A 14,991-nucleotide genomic window follows, 5' to 3' on the forward strand; every position below is an offset into this window, starting at 1 on the left:
GTTCTTTTTTAAACTTTTTTTTTTCCTATACTGCTTGTTTCCTCTGCTGCATGCGTCTGTTGGGAAAATATTTCAGGTATAAATGTAATTATGTATATATGTAATGGTAAGTTTACCTTGTTATTTATGTGTGAGTTTTCTGAGATTTTTTTTTTTATAGTACTGATAGTACTGGGTTAATTTTTATATTTATGTATCTATATACATATATGTGTGTATTATGTATAAAAAATTAAATAAAATAAAAAACACATCTTGAGATTGAGGCACAGGCTTTATTCATGAGACTAAAACTATTCATGTGTACATAGTTTATTTAGAATTATCATTCCATGCTTTATCTGCCATTAGATGAAGTGAAGTTTAAGCTGCTGTTTAAAAAAAACTCTGTCCAGTAAAGTGTGCATGCTTTGTGTTTCTTCAAGCGTTTTGGAGACGTTGCTGCAGTATTTAGTCTCTCAGTTTTTTTTGTTTTTTTGGGGGTTTCTTCATGTAGACATCTCTGAATTAACAGAGATGAAACCATGCAGAACATCTCTGAATTAAACTAATCCTGAAACATTTAAGCTGCTCAGGATCTGTCTTAAAGTAGTCTCTGACTCTAAAAAAGATTTAGTTTTATTGACAAACCTTGTTTTTTGTACCCAACTAGTTTTTGATATGGCTCTTTTGGGAAGAATGTATCAATCAAAAAATTAAGAAAAAATTAAAAAGTTTCATAACTACTGATAAACAGGACTTCTGCACTCAAACATGACACATTCTAGGCACATACACACATACTGTGCTTTTTAGAATCTTGCATATTAGATGTGCTTGTTCACATTATTTTCAGCACGATTTAACATGTTTTTAAATATGTATTTCACAAAGACTCAAATATGAATACCTCTTAAATATGTTGTATTGCTTGTATGTGTTTTTGTACATTTCGATGCACTTGTATGATTTTAGACAGCACGTGTGAACAGAACTTTTATTTTGGTGTGGCTATGTGACGTCAAAAAGCTGCGCTGCGCTGCGCTGCGCTCCCACATATGTTGTGATTCGGCTGAAGACAGGTTTGTGTTTTTAAACGATGCAAATGTTCTGTCTATTTTAGATCTTTAACAAGCGATGTTAAATTAATTAACTGCTATTACATATACCATTGTAATACTTAATCTAACATTAATAAAGGTTATTTTCTTAATAAAGCACATCCACAGATGAGTAACAGAAAAGGTGCGTCTCATTTCGCGCCCTATATCATGAATCAGTTTATCATAAACACGTAATTCGGTCTCTGGCTAGTAGTGATGGAGAAACAAATATTTGAAACCCCGAGTCAATTGAACCACTCGCAAAATGATTCATTGATTCGAATCGCCGCTCGCTGACGTCACATGCTGGTCAAAACACTGTAAATGCAACGAGAACACAAACCTGTGATTACAACTTTAACAAACTGCAAATGTTTTCTTGAAAGTGTAATATTAAATGTATATACAAATGATTGGATACCAACTATAAATCATAAAAACCTAAATATAAAAGTATATAATTTGGATATTTTCGTATTAATTTGTTTTTGATAGTTTTTTGGCTTATCAGGTGATTTAGGCCATTAACTCTGACTGACTCTTACCAGTGCATGAACTACTGAACTAGAGCAGATTGAGACACACCCTGAGATTTAGTGTGTATTTACTTTTCTTTATGTTAATTATTCTCATCTCATGACAGAGCATCCAAACACAGAAAAACTCCTGGTGAAGCGACGGAGATCCTCGTGACACACTATTATAAAGATGGCATTTATTAAAGAGGAGAGTGAAGACATGAAGATTGAAGAAACATTTAGAGTGAAACAAGAAGATACTGAGGAAAAAACAGGTGTGTTTCATTCTCAAAGCATTTAATCCATATTAAAATGTCCAGCTCTACAGAAATTAATCAGATGAGTGTCCTAATTAAAGTGGTTTTATTTGACATGGAGCGGGTTGCCTCGAGTGGACAGATATGTTGAGTACATGTGTGCCCTGTATGCCTGTCACATGAGAAGATCCTACTTCCACATTGGCCGTTTAATATTACAACGTCACACATTTAATTCGGAAAAAGAATACAGAAGTAGCCTAAACAAAACAATCATTTTGAGACAGAAGTCTCAAGTCTCATACAGAAGTAGCCTAAACAAAACAATCATTTTGAGTAACATTAAACCCAAATGTCGCAAAGCATCGCAAGTTGATCTAGGATGAGTGAATGTCAACTCCATGTAGCAGCAACACATGTGGGATTTTCTTCACAAGCCCATGTTGCAGGTTAACCACCACTGTCAATTAATGGGTACATAAATCACTCAAGATATGTATATCATTTTTAAAATGTCTCAAAAATGGTTTTAAAGTTGGGGAGAAGTGGAGGAAAGGTAGCCTCAGCCTAGTATTAGAACTATGGCGACTGACTGGGATGAGGAAGAGGTGGCAAGAGCCAACATGTATGATGGCCCGCAGCCATATAATTTCGAACCTGCCAGACGTGAAAGGGCAAATGAGGAATTGCCAAGAACTGATGGCCGTCAAAGCCAATTAAATGCATGGTCTGAGGAGAATGAGTGGAGAGTTGGTGAAGTGTCCTGGTGAGTTGCTATCATTTAGCAACGCAGCAATGAGCACTGGAGCTAGTCTACGAGCAGCAGTGCACAATAACGACACTTTTTTTTTTTTTACTGTCATTGAATAGCACCAAGTGAAAAATCAACGTTTTCTTTATATCTAGTGGCAGTGATCATGACGTTAGTTCAGATAAGTACCGGTAACCTATGTCATAGTGTCGTAGTACTGGTAAACTTTGTCTTTGTCATCTAGAAATAGAAGGCATCATGCTAGCTATATGGGCGTTTCTAAGCGTTTCTCTTGCTCCGGTGAAAATGTTGTTGCAAACGTAGCCGCCGCGTGTCTGTCGCTGTGTTTGGCAGGTGCTTGTGTGGGCGGTGCCGTCCCATGGAAACTGCGTTGGAAAGCTTGTGCTGTAGGGAAGTGAGTGCGTTTTGGTCGCTGGTCGAGGAGCTCACCCCGCGACCAGATGTGACGTGCCTCATTCAGCATCCAGGATTTGAGGCATGCTGCCTGAATCCGTTTGTGCCGAAGATAGCATGCACCCATTTCAGGCAGGATCATGGTCCCCTTCAAGCCAGCACGCACGAGTATCTTAATTGTTTGTTTACTTTTTACACGAAGTCTTATGAACCAACTTAAACAGTTATAGGTGACTAGAGATGTGTTGTATAGACAATAAACATGTTTCCAACATACTCATCCCTAGGCAATACCAGTACACTGAATAAAGGCAGGCTATACGCTGGGCATATGGAGTTCTTGGCAGGCATATAAGGAAGCCTCTATCCTCCTGTCTGGTTTCAGCTGTCAGGCAACAATTTCATAGTGGTGACGAGACCTATCATGGCTTTCAATGGCCTCGTTTGGATGAAAATGAATAAAAACCATATTGGCATGTACAACATTAATAAAATTACGTATTTTTCAGTTCAAGATTTAAGTCATGCTTGTTCTGTTGTGATCGCTTAACCGCCCTTAAAATGTAACAATAGACAGGACACGTGAATTCCAATAAAAAAAGTTTATTAGTTTATTCCAAGTAATGGGAGTACATTACAGAAGAGAGAGACCAGTTGGAAGTCCTGATCAAATAAACAAATCTGAAAAGACTCAAGGGTTAGGCACAAAAAAATCAACATAAAATTACCTTGCAATAGTGTGGTCTTACCTGCGGGTCAGCTGATGGTTTGCTCTCTCTCTCTCTCACACACACACAAATACATGCATACATACATGCAGTGATATCAAAAGCACATAGAGCAGACACATAGTGACCCAAGACAAAAGCGCACACCAGGTACAATGATTGGTAAATTATGTTGTTAATCTAAATTAGATTAAATAAATGTCATGCAAACAAAAGAAAAAGAAAACTACAGCACACAGACAGAGCCCAAAACATGCAGCATGCAGAACCCCTTGTAAAATCACATGGAGCACACAGAGTAGGTACAACAGTGGCAAGGTCCCACCACCAGCTACAATTAATGGTTCTTACAAAGACAAAAAAGGAATGATCTTGTGCAAACAACTAAGTAAAAAACCAAAGCAATAAATAGCACACAAAGACAAAACAAAACATGCGGCATGCAGAAAACCACCACCAAATGAACAGACAGGAAGGAATAAAACTACTACAACTATAGGACATGACAGACAGGAAGAAATAAAACTACTACAACTAAAACAACTAACAACAAAAATAAATACTTACAACTAAATGATTGGACCTGTCTGGGAAAAAAAATTAATAAAAATGTTAATTAGATTTGTAGTAGCGTGACTGCTGGGCTAGATAGAGGCTGATGGCCTCCTCCTTAGGAATTTGTTTGAATGATTTGGCGATGGGGGCGGGTGCACAGGCTGACAGATTGGCGCTAACCTCTTGAAGAGCCTTTGGTGATTGTGTGTAGCTCTCCCGAAGGGCCTCGATTAATGATGTTGCATAACCTGCAGACATAATAATAATGATAAAATACTGTATAAAGATTGCTGTCACTGATCAGATGTCTCATTCGCGATGTCAAAATATGATACAACTGCATGACACAGCTTACCGTATGAGGCCTTCTCTTTGATGGGACGCACTACATAGGCACCTTTTCTAAACCGTGGGTATCGTGCGCAAAACTTTTCCGTTCCATCGCTTCTTCGTGCTGTCTCTCTGTTTGCATTGAAGTTATAATGTAGCCTAGTGCCGCTAAGAGAAGCCTACAGAATAACAAATTTGAAAACACCTTTGAAACAAAAATCTTGTGTATGTATGATAAAATACTGCATTATGTATTCCATTGCCCAGGTATGAAAATCCAGTGTGCTTGGGCGCGAAGTGTAGGATGAGGGAGTGGAAGGCTTCAAGGGAGAAAGTCTGGTGCTGTGGAGACAGCTGTCTCACATCCTTCAGTAAGGACGTCTTTGTGACAATGCTTTCCAGTTGTATTGCTCCCATTGAGCCTGCAAAGACCAAGATATGTAGGCAGACAGACACAGACAGACAGACAGACAGACAGACAAATAGACAGATAGAGAGATAGATAGACAGACAGACAGATATTTGTTTTCAATGGAAAAACACATGAGATTATCCTGCATAGGAATTATAGAGCATGCATAATACTACATACTGTGTACTGTACCTGGTTCCAGCCACTCTTTATCACGTTGATCCCCCTCCAGAGGGGGATGAGCGCAACTGGAAAAGGCAGGGGTGTCATGGTCGTGGATGTCCTGGATATGATTGACCAAGCTTCTCCATTTGGCCTCCATCACAGCTGGGTTGCTATCTGGGGTTGAGGCTGCAGTCCAGTAAAGATGGTTTACTATAGCTGGCCTCCACAACTGCAGCTGGTCACACGGCCTGTCTTTTGAGGCTGTATCCAAGGCCTTCCCCAGACCTGGTTTAGACAAATGGTATTAATTGAAATGCAATAACAAAAACTGCTTCAAGGTTCCAACAATGGATACATACTTTTCCCAACGTGCCACACATCAAAATAATGCCGTGTTCCCTCAGGGCACAGCTCTTCTCTCACCCATTTGGCAACCTAAAGAGTAGAAAGCAAACTTTGTGGATGCTTGCACTGTCTGGCCATCAGTGCATCAGCAAAAGTAAAAACATCCAACCTCAGTGCAATTCAAAATCTACATTCTACATCTATATTGTATTTACCTGCCGATGTCTGTCTGTGATAAGGGTTGACAAATGCAGGTCCTGCCTCCTCAGCAAGCTGATGCTGCGCTTGAGCCCCTCAAGCTCACACCAAGAGCTGTTGGGGAACTCTGAGCTCTGCAACATGACATAACAGTGTAAGTGTAGAATGTTTGTGGTGGTGAGGGAGGCGTGAAGGAACCAGAGGGTTGCTGGTCCAAGCATTATAATACACTGTACAGGATTCAAAGTTAGGAAAGACACGATAAAGCCCTATGCATGGTTGTACTAGTGGAAAAGTGCTATTTAAGTTGCAGTCCACAGACTTAATTTCTTTGTCGTATAACATCAGGCTTACCTGAACAAGTTGCACATCCACCACCTTGTTCACTCTCTCCTCTATCAACGAGTATGAGCCGTACTTTGCAGAGTGCCCTGGAGAATCTGACCTGGGGATAATTACAAATTTGAATTATGTTTCAAGTTTTTACTAACCAGTGTCTGTAAAGACAATCCACCATGCCACCTGCAATATAGAATCCAGGTTGTATCTAAAATTAAGTAATGCCATAGAATAAACAATTCTGCTTTACCTGCAGTCACCAGCAACAACTAGGCCTCCATCCATTGTCCTGAGGTCACTCAGATTCTTGGCCTGATCGTTCTGCCAGGCCTGAATGATGACAGGGATCGTGTAATGGCACTGATGACGAAAGTAGGTGCTCACGCTGATGCACTGAAGGCCAAACAGGGTCATCATTCGCAATGTCTGGGAGGCCAAACATCCAGTAAAATGAATGGCCCCACTTGAAAAGGAGGTTGCAGGCTGGCATATTCCTGTGTAGGATCGGCTGGTTTTGCCAGAAACGCTGGTAACCACATGATGCACAGACCTAGATATGTAAAAAAAAAAAAAAAACAGTACATCAGGATTCATAGTTTGTCATTCAAACTACCAGATACACAAAATAGAAAATTCAAAGTTGGTCTATGTTGGTTTTAAATTATCTCACTTTTGGTGGGGGTGACAAGTTTGAGATGGCTCCTCCTCACACAATTCCTCCTCATCCTCGTCAGACATCTGGTCTTCTGGCACCCATGATGAATCACTGATGATGACAGAGGGATCTTCTTCTTCATCAGTTTGTTCAGGACTAGTGAGGGGGGTGGAAGTTTGCATCCTGAAAGTCGTTTGAGTCCCCACACTGACCATCTTGGGCTTTAGGTTCAACTGCACAGCTGTGGCAGAGGCAGTAAACATACCCACACATATGACAATCATGGCAAATCTAAGAGGTTATGTTTTGGTGTAGGCTATGTTTTAATTTCATCAATGTGTATGGAAATGTCCTGCATGCAAGTGTCCACGCCCTTAATTATGCAGAACTTTAAGGCTCAATATAATTTACACGGATGAGTTATAAAAAAAATTACCCTCCTCACAGTTGTCAGGAAGGGCAAAAGTAGCTGTATAGACCAAAACTTTTTGCACCAGGCTGTAAACATATTTTTTTCTGCTGTAAAGTTGGACATTTTAACATGGGGGAGATACAGATGTGGCTCCCTTTTGCATCCAGCCTCCACCGGCCAGTCGATGAATTGCAGTTTAAATCACTTCCATATTGGTTTCGAGAGAGAGACAGGGAGGTTGCCGCTCAGTCTTACCTTGTCTAACAAGATGGTGCCTGTGATCGGCTTTGCCTCTGCTCTCTCTCTGCTCTCACGTGTATCTGTGGTTTCTCTACTGTTGTTGTTTGTCTTATCAGCCCTGATAACTAGTAGCTGTGTCTCAGCTGTTTTAAAATATGATCGTCACACGTTATTCCGCATCAAGGAGACTATGATTGACTTTTCTGTTACCTGGGCCAGGTCCACAGAGTTTTTCCCTCCAAATTTTGAATATTCCACGTCATCGCCGGTGTACCTGCTAGTAACTAAGCCTCGCGGCCGGAGAAGGAAGCGGGGATCCAGGGCTGGTGTCCAGGCTAGGCTGAGGAAACAACGTGGACAGCCACCATGTCCGAGTGGTCCCGGATCTTTCTGGGTCGAGCGGTGCTTGCGGTCGGTTCCTGTCCGTAAGTTGGGCTGGAACTCGTCCTGTGCGCCTCCGTCCCTTTGGAGGAGTCAATCTGACCGGACTTTTCTGACTCAGCGGCTCCGTAATCCCTTTCTGCGAGAGCGGATTCTGTATCCTGTGACATGCCAGTTAGCAAGTGACAATCACGACCTATCTGAACGTGCCCAGCCGATTTGCTCTGTTTAACACGCGCTCCATTGCAAACAAGGCGTTCATCCTCAACAATTTATTCACAAAGGAACATATTGACTTTTTGTTCCTAACTGAGACCTGGCAGCGAGAAATGGAGTACACTCATCTCAATGAACTGTGTCCTCCGGACTGTTCTGTGTTTGGGACACCGCGGGTGTTGCGGCGAGGAGGCGGACTTGCGCTCGTGTACCGGGACCGTTTCTGCTGCAGGTTGATGAATTCGGACTCTTTCGACTCCTTTGAACTACAGATGACTAAGGTTGGAAATACTGACTCATTTTACTGTGTCTTAATTTACCGACCTCCTGGTCCTGCTCGCTTGTTTTTAGAGGAGTTTGCAGAGTTTTTATCTTCAATTATCAAACTTGAAAATGTTCTGATACTCTGGGATTTTAACTTCCATATTGATGACTCTTCATGTACTGTGGCATCTGAGTTCTTAACACTAACTGAATCATTTCATTTTAAACAGTGTGTTTCTGGTCCTACACATATAAAAGGCCATACTCTGGACCTTGTTTTTTCTTTAGGCCTGAACATTGACCAATTAAGTGTTATGGACATAAATGTGACAGACCACAGTTGCATATTTTTCAACCTGTCTTCTAATGTTGACTGTCTTCCTTGTCATCCAACATTGCAAAGATGCATTATTAGTCAAACTACAGCTGAGAAATTTTCTGAGTCATTTGACCCTAGTTCTTTTATTGATTGTAGTGATGCTGAATCTTTTCTTCAGTCTTTTAACAATCATTGTCTGTCTGTTTTAAATAATGTTGCTCCCCTGAAAAGTAAAAGCACATTCCCTAAGAATCCTTGCCCTTGGGTGAATGAAGAAATAATGTCTTTCAGGAGAAAGTGCCGTAAAGTTGAACGTTTGTGGAAATCCACAAGTCTGGAAGTACATAGACTGCATTTGAAGGAGCTTATCACATTGCTTAATGTTATGATAAAACAGGCCAGGTCGGACTATTTTGCTAATCTTGTAACTCTGAACAAGAAAAATCCTAAAATCCTGTTTGATACTATATCTAAGATTGTCTCTCCCTTTGCTCCCCAAGTGCCTGTGCACTCAAAGTCGGATTGTAACAGGTTTTTACACGCTTTTGTAAACAAGGTGCAAGATATTAGAGCTACTATAAACCCATCTCTTGAGACTATATCCTATGGTTTAGCTTCCTCATACTCTTGGGATACTTTTTCACCTGTCACTTACGAGGATATTAAGGGTTTATTAAGTAAAGTGAAACCATCCTCAAGCCCGCTTGATGTATTGCCGACTTCATTGTTACTAAATGTGTTTGATTTAGTCGGACCGTATGTTGTTAGACTGATTAACCTTTCCCTTTTAACCGGTTCTGTGCCTAGCCATTTTAAACAAGCAGTTGTCAGCCCCTTACTGAAGAAACCTAATTTGGATTCTTTTGAACCAACTAACTACAGGCCTATATCTAAACTGCCTTTTTTTATCTAAAATCCTAGAGAGAGTGGTTGCAGGGCAGCTGACTTCATTTCTTGATGGAAAAAATTTGTTTGATAAATTTCAGTCAGGTTTTCGCAAATGCCATTCAACTGAGACTGCGCTTCTTAAAGTATCAAATGACATTTTGATGGCTGCTGACTCTGGACAGTACACTGTATTGATTTTACTTGACCTATCGTCTGCATTTGATACATTGGACCATACAGTACTGATGAATCGGCTACGTAATGAAATGGGGTTCTCTGGGTCTGTTCTAAAATGGTTCACCTCTTATTTGAGTGATAGATCATTTTGTGTGTCTATTAATAACATTTTGTCAGAAATGACCCCTCTGTCATATGGAGTTCCTCAGGGTTCGGTTTTAGGTCCTATTTTGTTTTTATTGTATATTAGCCCTCTTGGTGAAATTATTCGTAATTTTAATAATGTGTCTTATCACTTTTATGCTGATGACATTCAGTTGTACTGCTCATTCAAAGAGTCAGAGTTAGGTAAATTAACTGATTTATTGGAATGCCTATCATGCATTAAGACTTGGTTATACAACAATTATTTACAACTGAATATAAAAAAGACTGAAACTTTGATCATTGCTCCAGAACAAAAAATACCCCAAATTAAATAACACCTCTGTTCCTTGGACTCATCCGTCCAGTTGAGCCTAAGAAACCTTGGCGTTTTGTTCGGCCCAATCGTTGTCTTTGGATGGTCATTCTAGACAGTTGGTCAGAAACTGTTTTTATCATTTGAGAAATATCTCTAAACTGAGAACAATACTGCCCAAAGCTACCATGGAGATGATCATTCATGCTTTTATTTCTTCAAGGTTAGATTATTGTAATTCTCTTTTTACTTGTTTTAACAAAGTTTCCAAAACTGTGGAATGCCCTGCCACTGTCGCTGCGTGTGGCCGATTCAGTTGATTCTTTTAAAAAACAGCTGAAGACACTTCTATTCAGTCAAGCTTTCAGTTGACTGAGCTATTATGTTTTATGTTTTGTATGATGTTTCAAAATTGTTAAATTTGTTAACTTGCTATATGTAAAGCACTTTGTGATTTTATCTGTGATAGGTGCTATATAAATAAAGTTTACTTACTTACTTACAAGCACAAACAGTTCAAACTGATTGTGAGGAAAGATAAACCAAACCCATGGAATATTATTTTCCTGATGTAACATTTGGTTGTTAACCTATTATTTATTTTGTAAATAGCCTAAAGCTTTGTGCTTCACCCATGTCCCAAAATCCTGTATTATAATCCTGGCAGTGGTCAGTGTGTGCCTTGCAGTATAGCTGGTAGTTTGTTGTGGTTCACTTTCCAAGTCCATCGTAAGACCGACATGTAGGCTGTTGCAGGTAAAGTTTTTCTAGCTCAGTTACCAACCCTGCTCCTGGAGAGCTTCATCCAACAGATTTTAGCTCCAAGCCTAATTAAACACACCTGATTCCAGGTGTTGAGGATGAGTTGAAAATCACAGGCAGGGTTGGAACTGAAGTCTGCAGTAAGGTAGCTCTTCAGGGGCAGGGTTGGCTACCCCAGCTCTAGCTGTGCGGCTAGGAGTGGCAGCTGTTCATCCTAGGTTAAGTCCATCATGGACGACTGAAATGATGCAGATATTGATCATAGAAAGCCTGATGATGAGACATGGTTGGGAATTAAATAATATTAGTGTAGATACCTGTTCAATTCATTTTAAATTAGAGACATAGTTTATAACATATTATGATATGTATGATATTACAACATGTCACATTTAATAAGGAAAAATAATACAGAAGTAGCCTGAACAAAACAATAATTTTGAGTAATGTTAAACCTAAATGTCTACTACTGAACAGAAAACATCTGTTGTGACTTAGAGACATAGAGTTTATAACATATCACATAAGCTGCAGTATACACTCACCTAAAGGATTATTAGGAACACCATACTAATACTGTGTTTGACCCCCTTTCGCCTTCAGAACTGCCTTAATTCTACGTGGCATTGATTCAACAAGGTGCTGAAAGCATTCTTTAGAAATGTTGGCCCATATTGATAGGATAGCATCTTGCAGTTGATTGAGATTTGTGGGATGCACATCCAGAGCACGAAGCTCCCGTTCCACCACATCCCAAAGATGCTCTATTGGGTTGAGATCTGGTGACTGTGGGGGCCATTTTAGTACAGTGAACTCATTGTCATGTTCAAGAAACCAATTTGAAATGATTCGAGCTTTGTGACATGGTGCATTATCCTGCTGGAAGTAGCCATCAGAGGATGGGTACATGGTGGTCATAAAGGGATGGACATGGTCAGAAACAATGCTCAGGTAGGCCGTGGCATTTAAACGATGCCCAATTGGCACTAAGGGGCCTAAAGTGTGCCAAGAAAACATCCCCCACACCATTACACCACCACCAACAGCCTGCACAGTGGTAACAAGGCATGATGGATCCATGTTCTCATTCTGTTTACGCCAAATTCTGACTCTACCATCTGAATGTCTCAACAGAAATCGAGACTCATCAGACCAGGCAACATTTTTCCAGTCTTCAACTGTCCAATTTTGGTGAGCTTGTGCAAATTGTAGCCTCTTTTTCCTATTTGTAGTGGAGATGAGTGGTACCCGGTGGGGTCTTCTGCTGTTGTAGCCCATCCGCCTCAAGGTTGTGCGTGTTGTGGCTTCACAAATGCTTTGCTGCATACCTCGGTTGTAACGAGTGGTTATTTCAGTCAAAGTTGCTCTTCTATCAGCTTGAATCAGTCGGCCCATTCTCCTCTGACCTCTAGCGTCAACAAGGCATTTTCGCCCACAGGACTGCCGCATACTGGATGTTTTTCCCTTTTCACACCATTCTTTGTAAACCCTAGAAATGGTTGTGCGTGAAAATCCCAGTAACTGAGCAGATTGTGAAATACTCAGACCGGCCCGTCTGGCACCAACAACCATGCCACGCTCAAAATTGCTTAAATCACTTTTCTTTCCCATTCTGACATTCAGTTTGGAGTTCAGGAGATTGTCTTGACCAGGACCGCACCCCTAAATGCATTGAAGCAACTGCCATGTGATTGGTTGATTAGATAATTGCATTAATGAGAAATTGAACAGGTGTTCCTAATAATCCTTTAGGTAAGTGTATTTGCTCATAGCAAGTGCAATCAGGGCAACAAATTAATGGCAATCTACTGTTTCCTCAAAAGAGTCTGTTTGCAAGCAGCAGAAAGCCACCTTATGCGACACGCGTACAAGAAACCCAATTATTGTTTACTCAGCTGCACATAATAGCTCCAAGTTTATAAAAAAAACTATGTTTTGACCCACGTTCTGTTTTCTATCATGCGGTGTGCATGTTTGTGAGGATGTAAAATGAACGCAAATGCACCAGGGTTCGATAGAATCAAGTTGAGTGTGAAACCAGACCAACACTGCAGGGGGCGGCAGGAACAATCGCGCTCGGACTTGGACCGCAGCCCAGTGAAAAAACTCCCTAAATGTTTTGATGTCTGTTGCTTTGTGACATTAAACTGAGGCTAACTTGTATTTGTCTCTGTTCACTTTAGACTGGATGGGGCTAAAAGAGGAGAGTCAAGAACTGAATGGGATGGAAATGAAAGATCATTATGATGAACATCAAGATTGTAAAACTGAAAAAAAATCTATTAGTTGCTCACAGACAGAAAAGATGCCAATTAGAAGTAATTTCACCTGCTTTCAGTATGGAAAGAGTTTTGATCAACAAGGAAATCTTGAAGTTCACATGAGAACTCAAACTGGAGAGAAGCCTAACACCTGCCAACAGTGTGGAATAAGTTTCACTGAAAAAGGAAGCCTTAAAGTCCACATGAGAATTCACACTGGAGAGAAGCCTTTTGCCTGCCAAGAGTGTGGAAACAGTTTCATTCGAAAAGGAAGTCTTAGGAGCCACATGAGAATTCACACTGGAGAGAAGCCTTACACCTGCCATCAATGTGGAAAGAGTTTTTCACATAAGCCAACCCTTAATGCACACTTACGAACTCACACTGGAGAGAAGCCTTACACCTGCAAACTGTGTGGAATACGTTTCAGCCGAAAAGGAAACCTTACAGTCCACATGAGAATTCACACTGGAGAGAGCCACTACACCTGTCAAGAGTGTGGAAAAAGTTTCTATCGAAAAGGAAGCCTTAAAAGCCACATGAGAACTCACACTGGAGAAAAGCCTTACACGTGCCCTCAATGTGGAAAGAGTTTTACACACAGACCAACCCTTAATGTCCACATGAAAACTCACACTGGAGGGAAGCCTTTCGCATGTCTTCAGTGTGAGAAGTTTTTCACACATCAAAGAGACCTAAAACAACATTTGCAAACTCATTCTGGAAAGAAATTGATTTGTCCCTCAGTTTAGCAAGAGGTTTACAAAATAGAGCAGTTTCACATTACACATTCACTGGAGGGAGATCATTTAATTTTGATCAGTGTAATAAAAAATATTTGACATCAGACTGACAGATACACCTGAAAAGTCATGCAGATGTGAGACCCTATGCGTGTTCTTTGTGTGGAAAGTGTTTTAACCCTTAGGGGTCAGCGATCAATTTTTTCCTGATAATGGTGAAAGAACTTTGTCATACAGAAACAAGTTATAAATCATTCAAATCTGTAAAGGGTCTATTTTTATTTGCGTACACTCACAATAACAAAACTTTGTGCTTTTGTAAAATAAAAAAAACAGTGTGCACATTATGCCTTCTCAGTCTCTATGAACTTCTTTCTGAAACGCGTTACAAAAATGAACTGAAACTCAGCGAATATTTGCTAATGAGACATGAGAGATATGTCTTTAGAAAGCTTGAAGTGTCTACATTTAAAATAAGTCATATAGACAACAAATATTCTCTGTTTATGTAATCAATATGAAACCAACAAGAGGTGCAATGTTTTAATGTGGACACACCCACGTGCAGCGCAATCTATTCATACAGTAAAGGCCAATTTATACTTCTGCGTCGGGTGCGCGTAGAAGGTACGGCGTAGCATACGCATTGACGTGTACCATACGTCGTACCCTTCGCCGTACCCTAACACGCACCTCCTCAAAAATGTAACTACGCGTCGCGGACCGCAAGATCTGTGATTGGTCGGCTGGATAGCATCGCATTTCCTCCTACGCATTTCCGGAATGATCTTCTGCACCCTGCACCGCCCGCCCGCCATTTTTAAATTCCGAAGATCAGTGAAGAGCCATGGAAATAGACCAAGTGGCCGAGAGATTGCTTGAAGAAGTGCGGAAATACAGCCATCTGTATGACTCCTTCAGTCGCCATTGCTCGTAGAAACCTAAACTCAAAACAGCCGCGAGGAATGTAAACACAGTGGAACATTAAAACCCACCCGCGCCAACTAGCGTTTCGGCGGTGTAACTGCAGAGCAACACAGACATTCGCAGAAGTATAAATGCTCACGACGGCGTCGCCTACGTGCGTAGCCTACGACGTACACTACGGCGTACACTCGA

The 14,991-nt window shown here is 40.7% G+C and overlaps 1 protein-coding gene and 1 long non-coding RNA gene across 2 annotated transcripts; one reads left to right on the plus strand and one right to left on the minus strand.

Annotated features, from left to right (window-relative positions):
• The first annotated feature begins 1,008 nt into the window (after positions 1–1,008).
• Positions 1,009–14,219, plus strand: LOC309496800 (uncharacterized protein). The gene is made up of 3 exons (XM_082166922.1): positions 1,009–1,061; positions 1,726–1,875; positions 13,052–14,219. The coding sequence occupies exons 2-3, from the start codon at positions 1,791–1,793 to the stop codon at positions 13,879–13,881; spliced, it is 915 nt and encodes a 304-aa protein (XP_082023048.1). The 5' UTR covers positions 1,009–1,061; positions 1,726–1,790; the 3' UTR covers positions 13,882–14,219.
• LOC309496802 lies at positions 1,887–4,896 on the minus strand. The gene is made up of 3 exons (XR_014205245.1): positions 4,661–4,896; positions 4,283–4,553; positions 1,887–4,237 (listed from the first exon to the last, which is right to left on the minus strand). It is a non-coding gene; the product is annotated as an uncharacterized lncRNA (long non-coding RNA).
• Positions 14,220–14,991: the final 772 nt, after the last annotated feature.

This window comes from Leuciscus leuciscus (assembly GCF_965113295.1).
Source record: "Leuciscus leuciscus genome assembly, chromosome: 4".
NCBI classification, from domain to species: Eukaryota; Metazoa; Chordata; class Actinopteri; order Cypriniformes; family Leuciscidae; genus Leuciscus; species Leuciscus leuciscus.

Coding starts and splice junctions, on each gene's coding strand:
- LOC309496800 (XM_082166922.1), top strand. CDS start 1,791: ATGGCATTTATTAAAGAGGAGAGTGAAGACATGAAGATTGAAGAAACA. Junction 1,876..13,051: donor AGATACTGAGGAAAAAACAG/GTGTGTTTCATT, acceptor TGTTCACTTTAG/ACTGGATGGGGCTAAAAGAG.